This window comes from Nomascus leucogenys, unplaced genomic scaffold (assembly GCF_006542625.1).
Source record: "Nomascus leucogenys isolate Asia unplaced genomic scaffold, Asia_NLE_v1 Super-Scaffold_249, whole genome shotgun sequence".
NCBI classification, from domain to species: domain Eukaryota; kingdom Metazoa; phylum Chordata; class Mammalia; order Primates; family Hylobatidae; genus Nomascus; species Nomascus leucogenys.
The window spans coordinates 2,627,464-2,649,579 of NW_022095768.1; the positions used below are offsets into that span (position 1 = coordinate 2,627,464).

At 43.6% G+C, this 22,116-nt stretch overlaps 1 protein-coding gene across 1 annotated transcript in view; it reads right to left on the minus strand.

Annotated features, from left to right (window-relative positions):
• PSMD11 (proteasome 26S subunit, non-ATPase 11) overlaps positions 1 to 19,295 on the minus strand; it is a 40,346-nt gene extending 21,051 nt beyond the window's left edge. Inside the window, exons 1-3 of the mRNA XM_003279377.4 lie at positions 18,718 to 19,295; positions 16,273 to 16,374; positions 8,357 to 8,481 (exon numbers count right to left, since the gene is read on the minus strand). Coding sequence (XP_003279425.1) covers positions 8,357 to 8,481; positions 16,273 to 16,374; positions 18,718 to 18,808 — 318 coding nt within the window. The 5' untranslated portion in view covers positions 18,809 to 19,295. The remainder of the gene's footprint in view (positions 1 to 8,356; positions 8,482 to 16,272; positions 16,375 to 18,717) is intronic.
• Between the last annotated feature and the right edge of the window lie 2,821 nt (positions 19,296 to 22,116).

Sequence of the window (22,116 nt, forward strand, 5' to 3'; positions counted from 1 at the left end):
ACATAATCCAAATTGACAGGATCTTCTACTTTTAGATCCTAAATTCTAGCTCTGTAAATAAATTAACAGATAACATTACACGGTATTCAGAGGATTCACCAGGAAGAGAACCAACAAAACCTTTACAGCTCCTCACTGGAGCCCCCTGGTGGCTACCTAATCTCCAACTCTAAACTCAACTGACCTCATAAAAATTCTCTAAAAATAAGACAGAACCAAAAACTAAAATAAAAGCAAGCTTTATCACAATTGCAGAGTTTTGAGTTATATTCTGAAAAGCTAAATTCAAAGTAAGATTTCTAATATAAATGGAACTGAAAATATTTCTCTGAATAGTCTTAGCAAAGGAAATATAAGTGTTTGGTTCTATATGACTTGAAAGGGTAAGAAATGCCCCCCCCCGCCGCCCGTTTTACCCAGGGAGTTTTTCCAAAGGACACAAAAATGAATACCTGGGACTTAGAAATATTCCTCTGTAAGTTATCTCTTCTACCAAAAAAAAGAATGCCTTGGCTGTTGATTCATTAGTCTAGAATAGAGCTTGGTCACTTAAAGTATATCTCTAATTAAGAAACAATGAATTACACTCCTGCAATTCACCTGCCTCCATTTCCCTGATAGTCCAGATACTAAGTGATTCACCTAAGGTGAACTGACGGGTAACATTAGAGGATTTGCCAGTAAGAGAACCAGCAAAACCTTTGTAACTCCTCACTGGAGCCCCCTGGTGGCTACCTAATCTCCAACTCTAAACTCAACTGACCTCATAAAAATTCTCTAAAAATAAGACAGAACGAAAAACTAAAATAAAAGCAAGCTATATCACAATTGTATGAGATGAATTCACCTAAGGACTACTAATCGGTTAATATCTGGACTATCACATATATCTGCTGCTGGCACCAGAACTTGTGCCTAACTCCAGCACTCTATCTATCTTAACCCAGCCTTAAGTTAAGGTCATCACAGATGTTTCTCCTACAACAAGGATTTTTTTTTCTTACACGAACTGGATATCTTTTTTCTTTTTTTCTTTTCTTTTTTTCTTTCTTTTTTTTTTTTGAGACGGAGTCTCGCTTTTGATGCCCAGGCTGGGGTGCAATGGAGCAATCTCAGGTCACTGCAACCTCCACCTCTTGGGTTCAAGCACTTCTCCTGCCTCAGCCTCCTGAGTAGCTGGGATTGCAGGCGCCTGCCACTATGCTCAGCTAACTTTTGTATTTTTAGTACAGAGGTTTCCTAAGACGTGCTATTGTGGGTCGGGCGCGGTGGCTCATGCCTGTAATCCCAGCACTTTGGGAGGCCAAAGCGGGAGGATCACGAGGTCAGGGGTTCGAGACCAGTCTGGCCAACATAGTGAAACCCCATCTCTACTAAAAATACAAAAAATTAGCTGGGTGTGCTGGTGTGCAACTGTAATCCCAGCTACTCGGGAGGCTGAGACAGGAGAATCACCGGAACCTGGGAGGCAGAAGTTGCAGTGAGCCGAGATCATGCCATTGCACTCCAGCCCGGGCGACAGTGCAACACTCCGTCTCAAAAAAAAAAAAAAAAAAAAAGAGAAAGTGCTATTGTGTTTCAGTTGGGTAGACTATACCAGAAAAGTTGCCCATAGGCTACTCCCCAGAGATCCCTGGAAGGAAAGTTGAGTTCACTATTTGGCAAGAGTCTGGTTCAGTCTTCCTTCCCTCCTCTTCACCTTACTTTTCCACTCCCCAGCCCTTGCCAACCAACCCATCCTCACTCTCTCACTCCCCGACTCACATGCCCTCACTTTCTAGGCTCCAAACCTTGCATTTAAATGAACAGATCATAACCTGAATCATACCAACTTTGGGAATAGCAAGCTGAAGATGGTTCTATAGATATATGTCTTTTTTTTTTTTTGAGACAGTGTCTCACCCAGGCTGGAGTGCAGTGGCACGATCTCTGCTCACTGCAAGCTCCACCTCCCGGGTTCACGCCATTCTCCTGCCTCAGCCTCCCCAGTAGCTGGGACTACAGGCGCCCGCCACCACGCCCAGCTAATTTTTTGTATTTTTAGTAGAGACGAGGTTTCACCGTGTTAGCCAAGATAGTCTCGATCTCCTGACCTCACAATCCACCCACTCGGCCTCCCAAAGTGCTGGGACCACAGGCGTGAGCCACCGCGCCCAGCCAGATATATCTGTCTTATAGTTAGTCCTCAAATAGAAAAAAGCAAGGGAAATCCCCTCTCTTATACTCTCAGTACCAAACTCCTTAACACAAAACTCTAGCTGTCTTTTTTTTTTTTTTTTTTGAGATGGAGTCTCGCTCTGTCACCCAGGCTGGAGTGCAGTGGCGCGATCTCGGCTCACTGCAAGCTCCACCTCCTGGGTTCACGCCATTCTCCTGCCTCAGCCTCCCGAGTAGCTGGGACTACAGGCGCCCGCCACCACGTCCAGCTAATTTTTTTGTATTTTTAGTAGAGACAGGGTTTCACCGTGGTCTCGATCTCCTGACCTCGTGATCCACCCGCCTCGGCCTCCCAAAGTGCTGGGATTACAAGCGTGAGCCACCAAGCCCGGCCTAGCTGTCTTAACAGTATTCGAAAACGTCTTATTTAAACCAGGCACAGTGACTCACATCCGTAATCCAGGCACTTTGGCAGGCTGAGGCAAGCAGATCACTTGAGGCCAGGAGTTTGAGACCAGCCTGGGCAACACAGCAAGACCCTATCTCTACAAAAAATTGTTTTAATTAACCAGGTGTAGTGGTGTACATCTGCCGTCCCAGCAACTTGGGAGGCTGAGGCAAGAGGACTGCTTGAGCCCAGGTGTTCAAGGTTACAGTGAACTACAATCGCACCCCGCACCCCAATGTGGGCCACAGACCAAGACCCCCATTTCAAATAAATAAAATAAATAAAACTTCCCATTTTGCCTCAGGCCTCAATACTACCATGATAGCCATCCACCTATGACTTGCTTGTCTATTCTTTCCCAACATCCAATCAAAAAATTTTATAAGAACTAAGAACAAGGCCGGGTGTGGTGGCTCACACCTATAATCCTGGCACTTTGGGAGGCCAAGACAGGCGGATCACCTGAGGTCAGAAGTTCAAGACCACCCTGGCCAACATGGCAAAAGCCCATCTCTACTAAAAATATAAAAATAAGCTAGGTGTGGTGGCGTGCACCTGTAATCCCAGCTACTCAGGAGGCTAAGGCAGGAGGATCACTTGAACCCGGGAGACAGAAGTTGTAGTGAACCAAGATCACACCACTGCACTCCAGCCTGGGAGACAGAGCTAGACTCTATTTCAAAAAGAAAAAAGAACTAAAAAAAAAATTATATCCTATTTCCCCAAGTCAGAGACCTTGAGTTACCTAAACGAATGTAGTAACTTTCTACATGCTTACATTTCAATTCAATAAACTCAGATCTTAATTCAACAAAGTATTTCCTGGCTGGGCATGGTGTCTCACATCTGTAATCCCAGCACTTTGGGAGGCCGAGTCCAGAGGATCACTTGAGCCCAGAAGTTTGAGACCAGCCTGAGCAACAACATAGCAAAATCCCGTCTCTACTAAAAATACAAACAAACAAAAAAAATTAGCCAGGCGTCATGGTGTGTACCTGTAGTCCCAGTTATTTGGGAGGCTGAGGTGGGAGAATCACCTGAGCCCAGGAAGTTGAGGCTGCAGTCAGCTGTGAGCATACCACTGCACATCTACCATAGGGAAGGCACAGGCACAGTCCATACATTCCTTCAACAAATAGGTATGCAGCTTCTTCAAGCCAAAGTACTCTAAGTGCTAGGGATACAACACTTAAGAGTATATAAGTAAAAAATATATATATATATATATATATATATTTTGAGACAGAGTCTCACTCTTCTTACTCTTGCCCAGGTTGGAGTGCAGTGGCACGATCTCGGCTCACTGGAACCTCTACCTCCTGGATTCAAGCGATTCTTGTGCCTCAGCCACCTGAGTACCTGGGATGACAGGGATGCACCACCACACCTGGCTAATTTTGTAAAAAATAAATATTTTTAAAAAGGAAACAAAGACAGGGTGATCAAGGAAAGTCTCTGAGGAGGTAAGATGTGAGCAAAGACTTGAAACAGTGTAAAGGAAAAAAAACCCTATTAAGATCAAGCTGACAGCAATCCATATGTATATAAATGTCCCAACCCCAGACAGTTTGAAGCACAAGGCAATAAGGCCAGTAATTACAGCTGTAAAGAAAGTAAAAGGAGACTAGTATAGTGGATGTGGTCAGAGGTAGCCATGGTTAAGGAATCTGAACTATACTGGGAATGAGGAAGCCTCTGTGGTACTGCAAGGCACACAGTGCTTCACCTGAGTGAGACTGTATTACAGTAAAGGAGGTAAGGCAAGTGTAAAGCAACTGTCATACAAGGCAGAATACTCAGAAATAGAGCACGTACAAAATACAATGTGAGTCACTGAAAGAGTTAAAACCACATTAAAGTCAGGAAGGAAAGAGTTCAGAGGAGGTAGAACTTGAGATAAGACTATGATAGAGAAAGGTACAGCACGAGGGTCATACAGGCTTGTTCAGCAAACAGCCAGGGATCCAACATGGCTGACATGTTTGATATGCTTAGTAGAGTCCTGGGAGATTAGATTACTGCAGTAGGTTGCAGTAGGTTGTATTATAGAAAACCATTAATTATCTAATTCTGCAGGCAATGGAAAGCCACTGAAGGTTTGAGTTGTGGGAGAAGACGAAGAGGAATAAAATTATCAGAGGGCTATTTGGTAAGGTATCTCTGACAACGATGGAATAAGGCTTTTGCAGTAGTCCAAGTAAAAAATAATTAAGAACCAAACTAGATGGTAGTTGTAAAGAGTGAACACGGCTGGGCGCAGTAGCTCACGCCTATAATCCCAGTACTTTGGGAGGCCGAGGCCGGTGGATCACAAGGTCAGGAGTTTGAGACCAGCCTAGCCAACATGGTGAAACTCCGTCTCTACTAAAAATACAAAAATTAGCCAGGTGCGGTGGCAGGTACCTGTAATCCCAGCTACTCGGGAGGCTGAGGCAGGAGAATTGTTTGAACCCAGAAGGCGGAGGTTACAGTGAGCCAAGATCACAACACTGCACTCCAGCCTGGGTGACAGAGCAAGACTCCATCTTGGAAAAAAAAAAAGAGAGAGAGAGGGAGAGAGAACAAATACAAAAGAGGTGGAGAAGCAGACAATGAAGAAAGCTGAATTGACAAAATTTAACAAATGGCTGGATGTTGAGGTTGCCCATATTGAGTTTGAGGTGCAGGTGAGACAGTCTGGATGATTCACAATTTGCTCCAAAACAAGCAAATAACCTATAATCCACAAAAATTACCAAAAGAAGTCCTACTTAGTGGAATAAGACTCTGGTTCATGATAAAAGCAAAGCTGCTAACCATCAAAAAAATCAGCCTTAGCCAGGCATAGTGCTGCACGCCTGTAATCCCAGGACTTGGAAGGGCAAGGCAGGCAGATCATTTGAGCCTAGGAGTTCAAGACCAGCCTGGGCAACATGACAAAACCTCATCTCTACAAAAATACAAAAATTAGCTGAGTGTGGTGGTGCATGCCTGTAGTTCCAGCTACTCAGGAGGCTGAGGCAAGAGGATCACTTGACTCCAGGAGGTTGAGGCTACAGTGAGCCAAGATTGTGCCACTGCACTCCAGCCTGGGCAGCAGAGCAAGGCTTGGTCTCAAAAAACGAAAACAAAAACAGCCTTTACTAAAAACTAAAATGACACTGATGATAAAATGATACAATGCCTAAAAGTGTTTCCTTTCACCCTAAGGAAAGGAAGAAAGGTCTTTAGTTTATATAAATGTAATGTGCAATGAACAATGACAACATATAACCACAGTTAAGGGAGAGCCTAACCAGTCAGGGAGCCATATGACAAAGCCCAGGAAATCCTACTAGCGAACTATAGCAGAGCACTAAAATATGACTTGAATGGATTTCCACAAAGGAATAGGAGAAATGATCATTAAACAAATGCAGGTCAGGCGCAGTGGCTCATGCCTGTAATCCCAGCACTTTGGGAAGCCGAGGAGGGTGGATCACCTAAGGTCACGAGTTCAAGACCAGCCTGACCAACATGGTGAAACCCCCATCTCTACTAAAAATATAAAATGAGGGCTGGGCACGGTGGCTCACACCTGTAATCCCAGCATTTTGGGAGGCCGAGGTGGGCGGATCACGAGGTCAGGAGATCAAGACCATACTAACACTGTGAAACCCTGTCTCTACTAAAAAATTACAAAAAATTAGCCAAACATGGTGGCGGGTGCCTGTAGTCCCAGCTACTGGGGAGGCTGAGGCAAGAGAATGGCGTGAATCCAGGAGGCAGAGCTTGCAGTGAGCTGAGTTCGTGCCACTGCACTCCAGCCTGGGCGACAGAGCAAGACTCCGTCTCAAAAAAAAAAAAAAAAAATTAGCCAGGCATGGTGATGCATGCTTGTAGTCCCAGCTACTCAGAAGGCTGAGACAGGAGAATCCCTTGAACCTGGGAGGCGGAGGTTGCAGTGAGCCAAGATCACGCCATTGCACTCCAGCCTGGGCAACAAGAGTGAAACTCCGTCACCGATAAAAAAACAAATGCTGTTCTATCTGCTGAGTGAGCTCTAGGTTATGGGGACGGATAATTTCAGAAACTTCGGTGTGCAAAAAGGAGCAGCTTCCATAATTAACTTTTCTGCCCAAAAATTTCCAAGTAACATTTATCAGTCAGTTTCAAATTAACATTTACCAATCAGTCTATTTTAAGGTACTCTATTTCAAACAAAGGATGGTACCACTTTCATGAGTTTTTTTTTTTTTTTTTTTTTTTTTTGAGACAGAGTCTCACTCTGTTGCACAGTCTAGAGTGCAGTGGCACGATCTCGGCTCACTGCAAGCTCCGCCTCCTGGGTTCACGCCATTCTCCTGCCTCAATCCCCCAAGTAGCTGGGACTACAGGCGCCCGCCACCACACCTGGCTAATTTTTTTGTATTTTTAGTAGAAACGAGGTTTCACCATGTTAGCCAGGATGGTCTCGATCTCCTGACCTCATGACCCGCCTGCCTCGGCCTCCCAAAGTGCTGGGATTACAGGCGTGAGCCACCGCGCCCGGCCTCATGAGTTTTTTAAAGTATAATTTAAAAAAAAAGTTAGACAAGACTAATACCCTAAATAACTTTTAATTTTTTCATTAAAATAACTGACACTTTAATTCAAAATAGCCATCTTTTTATATACTATCATCAGTTTTGCCAGAGATATAAATCTGAAGACTACTCTACAAATGAATTTTCTACAAATAAAGTTAGTATATAGTGTTTAAATCAGGATTCAAAGAATCATTAAAGCCAGATTTTACAAAAGGTATGATTCTAAAGTAGGATCCATGTGTCCTAGGTTTCTGAAATTCCCATTTATTCAATATGCTACTATGGCCTTTCATACCTTTCATGCCCACAGAGGCTACAGCAAACAATCAGACATATAACCAACTAATAGCAATTCTGCTCTTACATTATCTGACATTTTATATTTGTTTATTGCCTGCCTTCCCCATTAAAAAATAATCCTCATGACAACAGTGACTGTGTTTTTACAGCTGTATCCCCAATACCTAAAACAGTGCCTAACACGTAGCAGGCACTCAGTGAGTACTGATCAATGTATCCATAAGAAAAACAACAACTATATTCTTCCTACAAACAGATTCAAGCAATGACAATATACCCTGCTTGAATCTGCCACTTTTTACAGAATGATGTTTAATTTTGGTATGTGTCTCTTCCTGAATTGCAGTAAATACAGTTATCTTTGAGAAGGTTGGAAAAGATTCAGTGATGACAGAGAAGCACTCTTTAATAGAGCTCAGGGTCTAGTCTGAACTTGTGGGACACGTACAGGAACACCAGAGTCACTTCTGCACAATGAGACACAAACGGATGGATGCTCACCCCTCAATAAAGGCATATATGCAGTACAAAACATGCTAAGAAGGAATACCACAAGACTTAATTAGTGCTCAGAAGGAGCTTTGTGACACAAGATGAAAGGTACCACAGACACAGAAAACATTACAAAGGTGTGGCAATACAATACCTCAAAGACAAGAATCAGTTTGTGACCCTGATGTAATGAGGATTCCAGGGACCACTGACAATCTCCACTTACAAAGCAAAGCATGGAACAGACCCAAAGTATCAAATGCCCTGTAACAAAGAGAAACTGACATGATAAGTCCTGCGCTGTCCTCCCAGCTTTCCCTTCCACATTAGTACTAAAGTGCAGGCAGGCATTTCTTTCATGGAAACAAACTTTTCTCCATATTGTCTACTTTCTGTCATTAATATCACTTACCTCCTGTCCTGTAGCTGCTTCCATATCAAGAAACAGATCAAGAAGAGATCGGACCAGGCGAGCTGCTTTAGCCTTGCTGATGGAATTCAAGAAGGGCCGTACATACTTCAGGAGTCCTCCAAGCTCTGTATGAAAGGCAATTCAAAAAGAGAAGTAAACATCAACATTTGAGACAAAATACCCACTTAAGAAACTGACCCAACGTCATAAAAATCAGTACTTACATCACTAGAATCAGTCTAAGTGAAACTTACTAGGAGTTTAAAGCATTCCTAGCACATAGCAGAATAGCAAAAACAAGTTAACATCATATACCGAATTTGCATTCTGTTCCCTACTCAGCCACTGGATTACTATGAAGTTCCAGGAAAAGCTCATGTCTCTGCTTCATTTATCCATCTTAATGAAAGATAAACAGCCAAGTATTCATAATCTCAAAAAGCAGTTTTCTAGAACATGAAATATGCTGTGCCCCTGCCACCTTCACAAAATTACTTCCTCACAACCAATAAATATGATCAGGTTATAGAAGTAATTTTTTTCTAATTCCCAAGTCTGCTTCAGCTGTTCCCCTTAGACAGAGATTTTCTACTCCAGATTCCTTTTTCCTGTCTTTCTGCAGTGCTCCCCAGTTTAGCCTTTCTGCATTATCACTTCCCTGGCACTCTTCTGCATAAACTTTTCACATAGAAGAGTGTTTTGCCCTTAAAGTGCTGCTATATCTCTTTTAAATTCCTCATTAATCTTCAAAACCTAAGTCTTAAACTATGACCAAAAAAGGGATCCATCATAGAGCTTTTCTCCCACTATATAAAAGAGGGCAGTATATGAACTCTAAAGAAACATCTTTCGAAACAATAAACTAGAGATATGCTTGTCAAATAGTAAAAATTAGAGAATGTTTCAACTAAACAACTAAGGAGGTATTTTTGGAATGTAGGTTAAAATTACTTTAGTGCCACTGCCTCTTTAATATTCTCCAATTGCAGACTCACCCTCCTGAGAACTCTAATTCAGGGCAAGCAAACTTCACCCTCCAGAGAATGCTAACTCAAGGCCCTGAAATCCTCATCTGCCTGAATAGTCAGAGAATGCATGGGACTGTGTTCGGTACTCAAGAACTTGATATAGAGTAGAAAAGTTCATCTTTTCCCTTCACTCCCCAGTAATGACCTTTGATTCCCCATGTTTAAAACTTTTTGCCATTCTGCCACCTCATTCACCTCTGCACAAGACTACAGTATATACTCCTGCTTTCAAGAGGCACTAATGCCATAATCCCATCTGAAATGTCTTGCCATCTTCTCAGCCTATATAAATCTTATATATCCTTTTAGGTCCATCTGAAGTCCTATTGAGTTTTCCATGTAACTCCAGTCTACAGTGATTCTCCCCCTCAAATTCATTTTGAATTTATTTCAATTATATTATGTAATGATAGCTTTTTAAAAGTAGTCTGAAGCAATGTCCCTTCTCCCACAGAATTTCCTCCTGTGCCTGAACAATTCTGAATGATTTCTAGTCACAGAAATGTTCACAAAGCAGCCTATTCCAATGTTGGCCAAAACAAATTATTCCTTTTTGAAACACGAAACACAAATCTATACCTTCTTTCACATGGCTTTAAATACTTAAAGATAATTCTCATTTACATTTCTCTAATTTTACCTTTATCCAAGCTTAACATCTTTGGCTATTTCAACTGTTCCTCCAAAGTCCTTGTCTCTAGGTAACTTAGTTGCTCTCCTCTGAACAAACTCTACTTTGTAAAGGTACTACTTGTGGTATTTTGTGGTACCCAGAAATGAAAACAATTGCTCCAGGTAGGGTCTGACAGTAGACCAGGAGGCAATTTAATTCTCTTGATCTGGCCATGATATGTAACACAAGATACCATGTTTTGCTTTTTCTAACACCTCTCTCTGTTCAGACTGAGCCCATTAAAGTCCTTTTTAATAGACTACTGTCGAAACAGGTAATTCCCCCCAACTTCCTCTGTTTTGAAAAATACTTTAAGTATATAACTTAATCCTTATCACAACTGAATTTAATCTTCCTGACTTTGGCAATAACTGTGAATTTTAATTCTGTCTTCTAACTGTACTGAGTCATCTACAAAAATAAGCATCCCTTCTGAAATGGCTTTAACCATGATTCCAGATGCTGACCAGAAAAACAAGTACAGATCCTCATGACACAGTGCCTGAAGACTTCCCTTCAGGTTGACAAATGATCCATTTATTAACATGTTTTGGATACAGTTATTCAGCCCATTGTAAATTCATAACCTATACCTGTGATATTAATATTACGGCAAATGTTCAACTACCCTGCTTACATCAGATATGTAGTCTATATCATTCCTCTAATCCAGAGGCTGGCAAACTTTTTCTGTGAAGAGCCAGATAGTAAATTTTTTTGGCTTTGCAGGTTATTTGGTCTTAGTAGCAGATCCTGAACTCAGCCAGTCACACACAATGCGGAAACAAATGGGCGTGGCTTTGTTACAATAAAACTTTATTTAAAAAAACAGGTGGCATGCAGACCCCTGAAAATCTATGGGTCTGATAAAGCTAATCAAAAAGAGAACTAGGCTGGGTGCAGTGGTTCACACCTATAATCCTAGCACTTTGGAAGGCCAAGACGGGCAGATTGCTTGAGCCCAGGAGTTTAAGACCAGCCTGGGCAACATGGCGAAACCCCCTCTCTACAAAAATTGGCCAGGCATGGTGGTGAAGGCCTATAGTCCCAGTTACTTGGGGGGCTGAGGCAAGAGCACTGCTTGAGTCCAGGAGGTCGAGGCTGCAGTGAGCCAAGATTGTGCCACTGCACTCCAGCTTAGGTGACAAAGTGAGACTCTGCCTCAAAAAAACAAAACAAAACAAAACAAAACAAACAGAGAGAACTAAGGTGAATCTGAATAATCTGTTCACAATAATTCCACTGTTTTTTAAGAGATTACTATCTCCTTATCAAATAATCTGTCCCAGAACTCTACCACTGATGACCATGTATAGTGTCTACTCTTTCTTTTTAATTTCTTTATTTCAATGTGCAGCACACAGTGAATACATCTATTCTTTGCATTACCCTCTTGAAAGGCAGGATAACATTTGCCTCAGTTTCCTTATACCTCTCCATGATTTTTCTCAGAATAACATATGGCTCTATAGTTATATCTGCTAGAACTATTTTTTTGATAATAAAAGAAACTGTTAGAGCCTAGAGACCTGAACTTATTTACAGAGACTATCTGCTCTGTCTTCTCTCACCTACGATTAATTATCTCTTTCTGCTGTTATTTCTATCTTTTGCAGTTTGAAAATCATTTTCCTTCCTAGAAAAGGCAGAAGTGAAACATGAGCTAAGCAGTCTGCTTTTCTCTCTAACACCTGCTAGCATTACAATATTTTCTCTAAGCACTGAGTGTTATTCTTCTTACCCCAAGAGAGAAGCAAATGATCTCTTAGTTGCCCCCCTGCATTTCTTTTTTTTTTTTTTTTTTTTTTTTTTTTTTTTTTTTAGAAAGAGCCTCACTCAGTCACCCAGGCTGTAGTACAATGGCACAATCATGGCTCACTGCAGCCTTGACTTCCCAGGCTCAAGTGATCCTCCTGCCTGTTTCCCAAGTACCTGGGACACAGGCACGCACCACCACACCCAGTCAATTTTTTGTAGATATGGGGTCTCCTTCTGTTACCCATGCTGCTTTTTAAAAAAAAATTTTTAACAGAGATAGGGTCTTCGCTATGTGGTCCAAACTGGTCCACATAACTCCTGGCTTCAAGCAATCCTCCCACCTCAGCTTCCCAAAGTCCTGGGATTACAGGCGTGAGCCACTGTGCCCAGCTGCCATTTTTCAGACTCAGTTCATCCTCTGTTTTAGTCTACTACTGTTTTATATTCGTTCTTGTTTGTATTTCCTATTTCTTTCCATTTTCATACATACTGAGTTAATTTTTTTTTAAGTCCCATAAAATCATACTGACTTCCTATTTTTTTTTTTTTTTTTTTTTTTTTTTTTTTTTTTTTTTTTTTTGAGACAGAGTCTCGCTCTGTCCCCCAGGCTAGAGTGCAGTGGAGCGATCTCGGCTCACTGCAAGCTCCGCCTCCCGGGTTCACGCCATTCTCCTGCCTCAGCCTCTCCGAGTAGCTGGGACTACAGGCGCCCGCCACCACACCCAGCTAATTTTTTTGTATTTTTAGTAGAGACGGGGTTTCACCGTGGTCTCGATCTCCTGACCTCATGATCCGCCCACCTCGGCCTCCCAAAGTGCTGGGATTACAAGCATGAGCCACCGCGCCCGGCCTTCCTCCTATTCTTACTGGGATTATTTGCAATTATATGACCAGATTTTCCTTGTCAGAACCTCACATTACTTGGCTGGGCGCGGTGGCTCACACCCAGAATCCCAGCACTTTGGGAGGCCGAGGCGGGTGGATCACCTGAGGTCAGGAGTCCAAGACCAGCCTGGCCAACATGGTGAAACTTCGTCTCTACTAAAAGAAAAAAAAAAAAATTAGCCTAGCATGGTGGCTCATGCCTGTAGTCCCAGCTACTTGGGGAGGCTGAGGCACGAGAATCGCTTGAACCCAGGAGGCAGAAGTTGCAGTGAGCCAAGATCACACCACTGCACTCCAGCCTGGGCAACAGAGTGAGACTCGGTCTCAAAAAAAAGGCCGGGCACAGTGGCTCATGCCTATAATCACAACACTTTGGAAGGCCGAGGTGGGTGGATCATTTGAGGTCAGGAGCCTGAGATCAGCCTGGACAACATGATGAAACTCCGCCTCTACTAAAAATACAAAAATTAACCGGAGGTGGTGGTGGGCACCTGTAGTTCCAGCTACTTGGGAGCCTGAGGCAGGACCTCACAGAACTCAACAGATTCCTTTTAAAAGTTTTAGGCTATGAAATCCTGAGCCTAGGCATCATGTCTGATGATGCTCAACACTACTAACACTACTTGCAATCACAATTACACATCAGACATTGTTTTATTTGGTAATCCCCAAGTGATTTTTGTTGGCCAGAGATCCTATCTTAAATTTTTGAGTAGAATACTTAGCACAATGCTATGCATTTATTAAATGCATAAAAAACAAAACTGAACATTAATGGAACAGACATATTTTCTGTTCTCAGGGAGCAAACAATACAACCTATCTATCATTAATAGCAAAGACAGCTAAATATATGTAGGCCTCAACACTTCCTTAGCGTTCCCATTGTGTATACCTATACTCATCAAACTTTCTTAGAAAACAATAAATAACATGGAAATGTTTTTGAAAGTTCTTATAATTCATCTATTAAATTCCAATAGGTTTAGCAGTACACTTCTAAACTTCTCAGGTCACAAGGCAGGAAGGGCAAGAAATAAGGGGAGAATACATATAAAATAGGAATTTCAAGCAAAACAGTAACATTTTTGGATGAAAATTAACTGAAGTGTTGACTATATACCACACACTGTTCTTAATTCATGCCACTGGAGGAAAGTAGAAATTTGGATATTTCAACAACAAAAAAATCTTTTTTTGAGACAGGGTCTTGCTCTGTCACCCAGGCTAGAGCATAGCAGTGTGACCACAGCTCACTAGAGCCTCAACCTCCTTGGCTCAAGCAATCCTCCCACCTCAGCCTCCAGAGTAGCTGGGACTACAGACACATAACACCACACCCAGCTAATTTTTCTATTTTTTGTAGAGACGGGGTCTCGCTATGTTGCCAGAGCTGGTCTCAAATTCCTGGGCTCAAGGGATCCTCCTACCTCAGCCTACCAAAGTGCTGGGATTACAGGCATGAGCCACCACGCCTGGCTAACAACAAAAAAACTTTTAACATCACTTCAGTTGGCTTTATAATTCAGAAAAATTACCTTATTATATTTTGCATGGAGTAATTATCAAAACTGTTTTGGAACCCCCTAAGCTCAAATTAACTGACAGACAAGTGGAATCCTTATGTATGTTAAATAGGAGGGAAGTCAGCCTAAGATGAAAAGACACCACCCACCAATGATAATTCATTTAAGTAGACAGTTATAGGAAAGCAGTAACCATGATGTCATGTGGCTATACGGGCTCTGAAGTAAGACTACATGAGTTCAAATCCTAGGTCTACCAGTTATTAGTTGAATGAGCTTTGGTAAGTTATTTAACTTTTCTGTGCTCAGTATCCTCATGTGTAAAATGGTTACAGTACCTACTTCAAGTTGTTTCGAGGATTCAATTAAGTTAAACCATGTATGTGTTTAAAAGAGTAACCACTTGGCCAGGCACGGTGGCTCACACCTGTAATCCCATCATTTTGGGAGGCCGAGGCAGGTAGATCACCTGAGGTCAGGAGTTCAAGACTAGCCTGACCAACATGGTGAAACCTCGCCTCTACTAAGAAAAAAAATACAAAATTAGCCAGGCATACTGGCGCATGCTGGCAATCCCAGCTACTCGGGAGGCTGAGGTAAGAGAATCCCTTGAACCTGGGAGGCGGAGGTTGCAGTGAGCCGAGATCGCACCATTTGCACTCCAGCCTGGGTAACAAGAGCAAAACTCTGTCTCAAAAAAAAAAAAAAAAAATTTAAAAAAAAAAAAAAGAGTTCATAGCACTCAAAAACCATTATGGATGGTTCTTTTTATAGCTACTTAATGATGTTTTAAGTAAGATATAAGTCCCATGTAAACACATCCTCACAATTTCATACATCTTTATTCAGCTCTATAGACTGAGCCTAATAATTAATAAGTTAGTTACCTTTAATTGAAAAAAATCACTGGCAGGGCACAATGGCTCACGCCTGGAATCCCAGCACTTTGGGAGGCCGAGGTGGGTGGATCATGAGGTCAGGAGTTCAAGACCAGCCCGATCAACACGGTGAAACCCCATCTCTATTAAAAATACAAAAATTAGCCAGGCTTGGTGGCGCGTGCCTGTAATTCCAGCTATTCCGGAGGCTGAGGCAGGAGAATCGCTTGAACCCAGGAGGCGGAGGTTGCAGTGAGCCAAGATCGCGCCACTGCACTCCAGCCCGGGTGACCGGGTGACACAGCGAGACCCCATCTCAAAAAAAAAAGAAAAGAAAAAAGAAAAAAATCTTAAGTTCTCAAGTTCAAGAAGTTGTGCTAACTAACCCCCATCATTCTCTTGACCAACAACATAATTTTAGGGAAAATAATTCATGAGGTCACTTACCAGATCTTAATCCAATCTAATAAAATGAGCTCTAAATTCACTTTAAACTTGACAAAAATCACCCATTTAAGTTTAAACAGACTTCTCTCTAAATACTACTACCACTTTACTGGTAAAAGGTCCTTCCTGATCAAAAGGACTCCCTTCTCATTCCAAGGACACACCCATCATCAGAATATTATGTCAAATCTAATCAGTCAATGGTTCAATTACAACTAGAATGTTTGAGCAATGATGTGCACAAAGTCCTAGGTACGAATGGAGAAGCCTTCGGAAGGCTCCATTTAATGTCTTAATCATTCTCATTCTGAATCTATCAGAAAAAAATGACGGTGAGTCACTCGGATACAAAATCCTTTGTCATTTTTAAATCAGGCGCTTAAAGTTGTTATCTATCTTAAATACATCAGAGTTGCTCAGTGAAATTATTGAAAACTGTTGCTGCCTCTATATAAGGGAATACAGTGAGAATTCAAAAACCAGAAACAAATCAGAAATCACTATATCCCAACAAAAATAAGATTGCCTCTCATTTGCAAAACTAAACTACCATGAAAGAAGTGAGTTTAAAGGCCACTTAATTGCCTGCTAAAAAACTGAAGCTCAACAAGTTGCCAAGAAAATAAAGCTGAATTCAGTTTGCAGATCAGTCCCATGATTCTTCAACAAAAGACAGGAATTTCACTGAGCATTTCAGGTACAATCCATGTGTAGCAATTACCTGCAGCTTGTCCAGTCTTTGCCAGGAGAGATCCCAGTTCCAGGATGCTCTGCTCTTTGACTTGAACTGCCTCTTCATCGTTTTCCTGAATGTCACGCTTCACTGGGAGAGGAAAATGCAAACCCTCTTAAAATTCTGACCAAAAAATGAAGACTGAGGGAAATTTCACCCTCATAAGATCCATTACAAACTCAAACATATTTACCAAAAGACAAATTCTAGAGTTTAAAAAAAAATAACTCTAAGCCAGAAAAAAAAAAAGATCATATATACATAGAATATACTCCATGTAAATCACAAAAAAAAAGGATTCTTCTCTTTGATTTTAAATGTGCCTTTCCATTCTACCCAGCAGAATTTTGCTTACTTACATTAAGTTTCTGTTGTGGTCACTTGGTTAAAGCAAAATTAAAACAAAACAAATCCTTCATACTCATGGTGCCAAGATCTGTGCCAGTCACTATTTTATGTGAAGATATTAAACATGCCTGTGCGTTTATGCCACAAGCTAAAATCAATTGACCAAGTTACTGATGCCTATAAGTCAAAAGCCTTTCAATAAACTTTAGGTCTGTGCAAAGCCTCAGCTGATGGGTGTGTTAGGGATAAGCAGGTCTATAAAGCCATTCAAGAAAAACAACTCTATCAAAGCCCCAGATCCTGCACAGCTACACTTAGGAGAGACTGCTGCTTTTTAATGCATTGAGGTCTGTTAAAATAACTTTGTGCTATCTGTCCTATTTTCAACAGTTAATAACTATTTTAACATTCAAACATGGAATAGCCTCTCCAAGTTTGTAGTGATCATCACTAGTTACTACTACTCTTACAAAGCATCATGACTTGACAAAAACCAAGATTTTGATACTCCATGATGGAGTCCAGAAAAAGTAAGGCCGTCAACCATCATGACTCAAGCTTGCTCTAACAGTGAAGCTTTCAGGGAACTCTCCCCTAGAATAGTGGGCCAACAGGAAATACTCTAATTGTAATATTTAACGTAATTTCTACTTTATGAAAGACAAAATATTAGGTACTAGGCACCGACAATTAAAATTCATGTTCCTCACATTAGTTCTAAATAATAGTGTGTACTCAAAATAAAATATCCATGTAACGGTGATTGAGATGACTCTGGTTTCGTAGAAGTAACTGACCTAAGATCAGAACTTTTAAAATGAAACACCTTTTACCAATATCATTCAAAGATACATCTTGATGCCCACTTCCTCTCCTTCTCTAGTATCCCCAATGATAAAGTATCAAGATCTTGTCAATGTCCTTTCTCTGTGCAGGTCTGGAATACCAAAATTCAACACACTAAGTCAAACGCCAACATCTTGCAAGTCCCACATACAGGTGCATTCTCATACTACTTGTTGAGCCAATTCAAATCTTCCCAAATTACACTAAAAAGATTCCATTACATGTGCAGTGAAGAGCTGGTCCAAGCCCTAATTGAATCCTTTATGAGTGAACATTAAAGTCTTCCTCTGTCATTATAAATTTCTGTTCACACTTGAATCCCAACAGAAAGCTGCCGGAAGCGACTGGCTGGGGTTCCCATTTCAGTTTTCCTGTTGTGTGCAGGTGTAAGACCATCGTATTAGTGTTAAGAAATTTTAATTTTTCCGGCAACATGCAGCCGACCCGTTCCAAAGAATTCCCTGAACTCCGCGGCTGACAACTAACTCCCTTAACTCACTTCCAACCCCTACAGGGAGTCTGGAAAGATTAGTCACCTCCTCTAGCCAGGCAGTCCCGCTCCAACACCTCACTCTTACACCCTACACAGGGCAGATGAGCGTCTCGGCCACCTCCACAAACCAAATGCCAATCTGAGGTGTGTGTCACCCCTGAATTTCCCACATTCTGAAAGAGACCCTCCTCTTAGTGGAGCTTTCTGCCGTGGGCTGAGGAGTAGCAGCTCCCAGCGTCCCGTGGAAGGAAACTCCCAGAGAAGAGCAAGCGCTCGCGCTCCCACCCGGAGCAGGCTGTGCTGATTACAACGGCGGGAAATGCCTGTCCTGAGCTGGTTTCGCCAAGGCCTTTCAATTTCAAGTAGAGACTCTAGGACCAGTCCGTGACAAGCACGCCGGCCGGCACTGCTCCAGGTCCCAGACCAGCTCCTGCGGGCCAGAGCCGGGGACACGGCTAGGGAGGGGTGGGGGCCCGGCTCGGCCCACTCTCCCACCCTACGCTGAGCCCCCCGTGAGTCAGCAGCAGGCGAGGGGACCCGGGGATTGCCTCAAGCCGTCCCACAAGAGTGAGACCTGGGGGGCTCTGGGGAGCTCCGAGCGGCCTGCGCCCCCGGCCCGGCCCCCCTCACACACACAGTGAGTCAGCAGCACCAGAGCCGGCTGGCCCGGCCCCTCTCCGCTACCGCCGACCGACATAAGCCGAGCTGGGCCGGCAGGGCCGGGGAGGCGGCGCGGCGACCTTTACCGATGGAGTGGAGGATGTCGATGGAGGCCTCCCGGTCGGTGCTGAGTAGAGACTGGGCTCTCTGGAACTCCACCACCGCCGCCGCCGCCATCTTACTGCTCTCACACCGTCCCCGGCCGCGGCCGCCGACGCCGGAAACACACACCCGGAAAGCCCGCCCTCGCGTCCCTCCGCCTGTAGCTCCCGCGGCTCCGTTCCCAGAGCACTCCGGGAGTTGTAGTCTCTCCGCGAGTTGTAGTCTCTCCGCCTGGCGCGGGCTGAGGGGTGGGGAGAGCGGGACCGCCTCGCAGGTGGGCTGCAAGCTCCCCAGCGCCTCCTGGCGGGCGGCCGGCGAGGAAAAGAGGCGGTGCCCTGCAGTGGGAGCTCAAGATCTGTCCCCGCCCACCCTAAAAGAGGCTTCTTGATTCCGGCCCCGCTCGCGCACCCCTGAGAGGGGTTCCTGAGTACCGGGCTAGGTATTGAGTCAAAGCTGTGTGGCTTTCTTTGCGGCTTCCACGATTTAACCATTCATTCAGGACGATAAGTGACCTTATAAAGTGCTCGCTATGTGGCAGACAAAGAATAGCACCATTCGAATGCGTTCCAGTGTCTGACGCCTCTGCGCCGCACACACGCTTTCCAGGCTTGACTCCCGCAGAACGCTGGCCGGCAGGTGGGCAAACCTGCCAGGACCGGTGAAAACTGTCCTCACTCGCCCATTTAACCTTGGGACAGTGCTGGACGTGATGAAGTGAAACATCACCTTTGCTCTATTCACGCCACAAATACCTCTTGGGAATCCACAGAAGCCTCACCCAGCTCCCCAGCTCAAAAAAAAAAAAAAAAAAAAAAAAGGAAGGAAGGAAGGAAGGGATGGAGGGAATGGAGGGAGGGACGGACGTAGGGAGGGAAGGAAAAAATTGAATTATTCTTCCCAATATCTTCAGCCCCTTCAACTAAAGTCACAGATATCAGTGAAGACGTCGTGTGGGCGGAAAAATGACATTCTATGAGACCACTTAGGGTTAAACTTAAGAAAGGTGCTAAAAGGATACAAAGACAATTCAGTATTAAGGAAGACCTTTCTCTAGGTGATGACGATCCAAAAATGGAATGTGCTGTCCTATAAAAGGACGCATAAAGGGGACTAACATTGCACACCCTCCTCTGTAAGTGGATTAGGCCATTTATATTCCTCTATCTCCTTTTATTCTCCCAACAATGTTCTGTAAAGAAGATATTTACTCCCCTTTAATACGTGAGGAAACAGAGGGTTTGAGTTATTTGGTGAAGTTCAAATCGTGATTGGGCGAGCTGAGAGCTGCCGGTTAGGGAATGCCTTCCTAATTCCTGGGTGTGCTCACGTGAAAAGTAGATGACATCTCATCAGGTTGTCGTAAACAGGATTCATGACTTTGATGGAGAGTTGGATTAAATGGCTTCTAGCAAGGCACAGTGGCTCACGCCTGTAATCCCAGCACTTTGGGAGGGCGAGGTGGGCAGATCGCTTGAGCCCAGGAGTTCAAGATCAGCCTGGGCAACATAGACCCCGACTCTACTAAAAATACGAAAATTATCCGGGTGTGGTAGTGCACCCCTGTAGTCTCAGCTACTTGGGAGGCTGAGGTGGGAGGCTTTAGAAGAAATCATAGGAGAGGATAGAGTGCTGGCCTCACTACAAAGAGGGGGTACTATAAAACAGTGGACCCCAACATTTTTGGCACCAGGGACCAGTTTTGTGGAAGACAATTTTTCCACGGATGTGAGGAGGGGGGATGGTTTCGAGATGAAACTGTTCCACCTCAGATCATCAGGCATTAGATTCTCATAAGGAGCAGGCAACCTAAATCCCTGGCATGCTCAGTTCACAATAGGGTTTGCCACCTATGAGAATATAATGCTGCAGCTGATCTGACAGGGGGCAGAGCTCAGGCAGTAATGCTGGCTCCCCAACCGCTCACCTCCTGCTGTGTGGCCTGGTTCCTAACAGGCCACTGACCAGTAATGGTCCTTGGCCCAGGGTTGGGGACCTCCACTGTAAAAGACTAGGAGTGCTGCCAGATCTTTCTCCCAAGCTAGTGAGTCTTGCTGACTGTGGAAACTCATGAGCCCATCCCTGTGTGATCATCATGGTGAAAGTTTTGAGATGAACTAGACATGTCTCTTGAGGAGTTTGGCATGTGTGCACATTCATGAAGATGGGCACTCACTTCTAGCCTACAGAATTCTGAATTAGGGAAGCTGGCTGGCACACTGTACAATAGGAGAGGGAGAAAAGGCAACAATAGGGTAGCTTCCACTCCCTGTGTTTGACATGGCAAGGTTCTTATGAGCCAAGAGGATGCTGAAAAGGTAGATCATCCGGGACCTTCTTAAAGGAACCTATTCAGTAGGGCCGTATGCTAGGGTAAGGAGACCCAGAAATAAGATGCCGGAAGTGTGGACTTCAGGAGGCAGTCACTGATGGGAGTCTTGAGATCCACAGGTAGATCCTCCAAAGAACACAAGAACACATAAATGCTCCCAACAAGAAAGAACCAGCACCTGGGTCTCTGCCTCTGACGTCATCAGTCATGTAAGAGAAGAGACCTTGACCTCTTTTAATTCCTCCTACTTCTCTGCTTTCACCAAAACCTCCTCCACCCTAGAGGAGACCCAGAAACAGCAGAGTGAGAGGGTGGAGAATGAAAAGAGTGAAACTGCAGACCAAACACAAATTTTCCACTGCCTGAGACTTAGAGACAGGGGAAAAGCTTTAAGTTAGATATGAAATTAAAGTTTTGCTTTAGGCTAGACTGGACTTTCAATCATTACAAATGGCATAAAAGAGATTTAGGGGCCAGGTGCGGTGGCCTGAATGCCTGTAATCTCAGCACTTTGGGAGGCTGAGGCGGGCAGATCACGATGTCAGGTGTTTGAGACCAGCCTGGCCAACACGGCAAAACCCCGTCTCTACTAAAAGCACAAAAAAAGTAGCCAGGCATGGTGGTGTGTGCCTGTAATCCCAGCTACTCAGGAGGCTGAGGCAGGAGAATTGCTTGAACCCAGGAGGCGGAGGTTGCAGTGAGCCGAGATCACGCCACTGCACTCCAGCCTGGGTGACAGAGTGAGACTCTGTCTCAAAAAAAAAAAGAGAGAGAGAGAGAGATTTATGAGATTTTCCCACGGCACCTCCAGGGGAACGGAAGGAAAATCCAATATTTGCCTTCAACTAGGCTAGCCACTTAGTAGCTGATGACTTTAACATGTTTCTTAATTTCTCTGATCTTTGGTTTTCTCATCTACGAAACAGGGATAATAAAATGTAGCTCACCACCTGTAATTCCAGCACTTTGGGAGGCCATCTTCATTACCTAATACTGAGACTCTGTATTATAGGGATCACAAACTACTATGTAGTAGTCACCTGTCATTGATTGC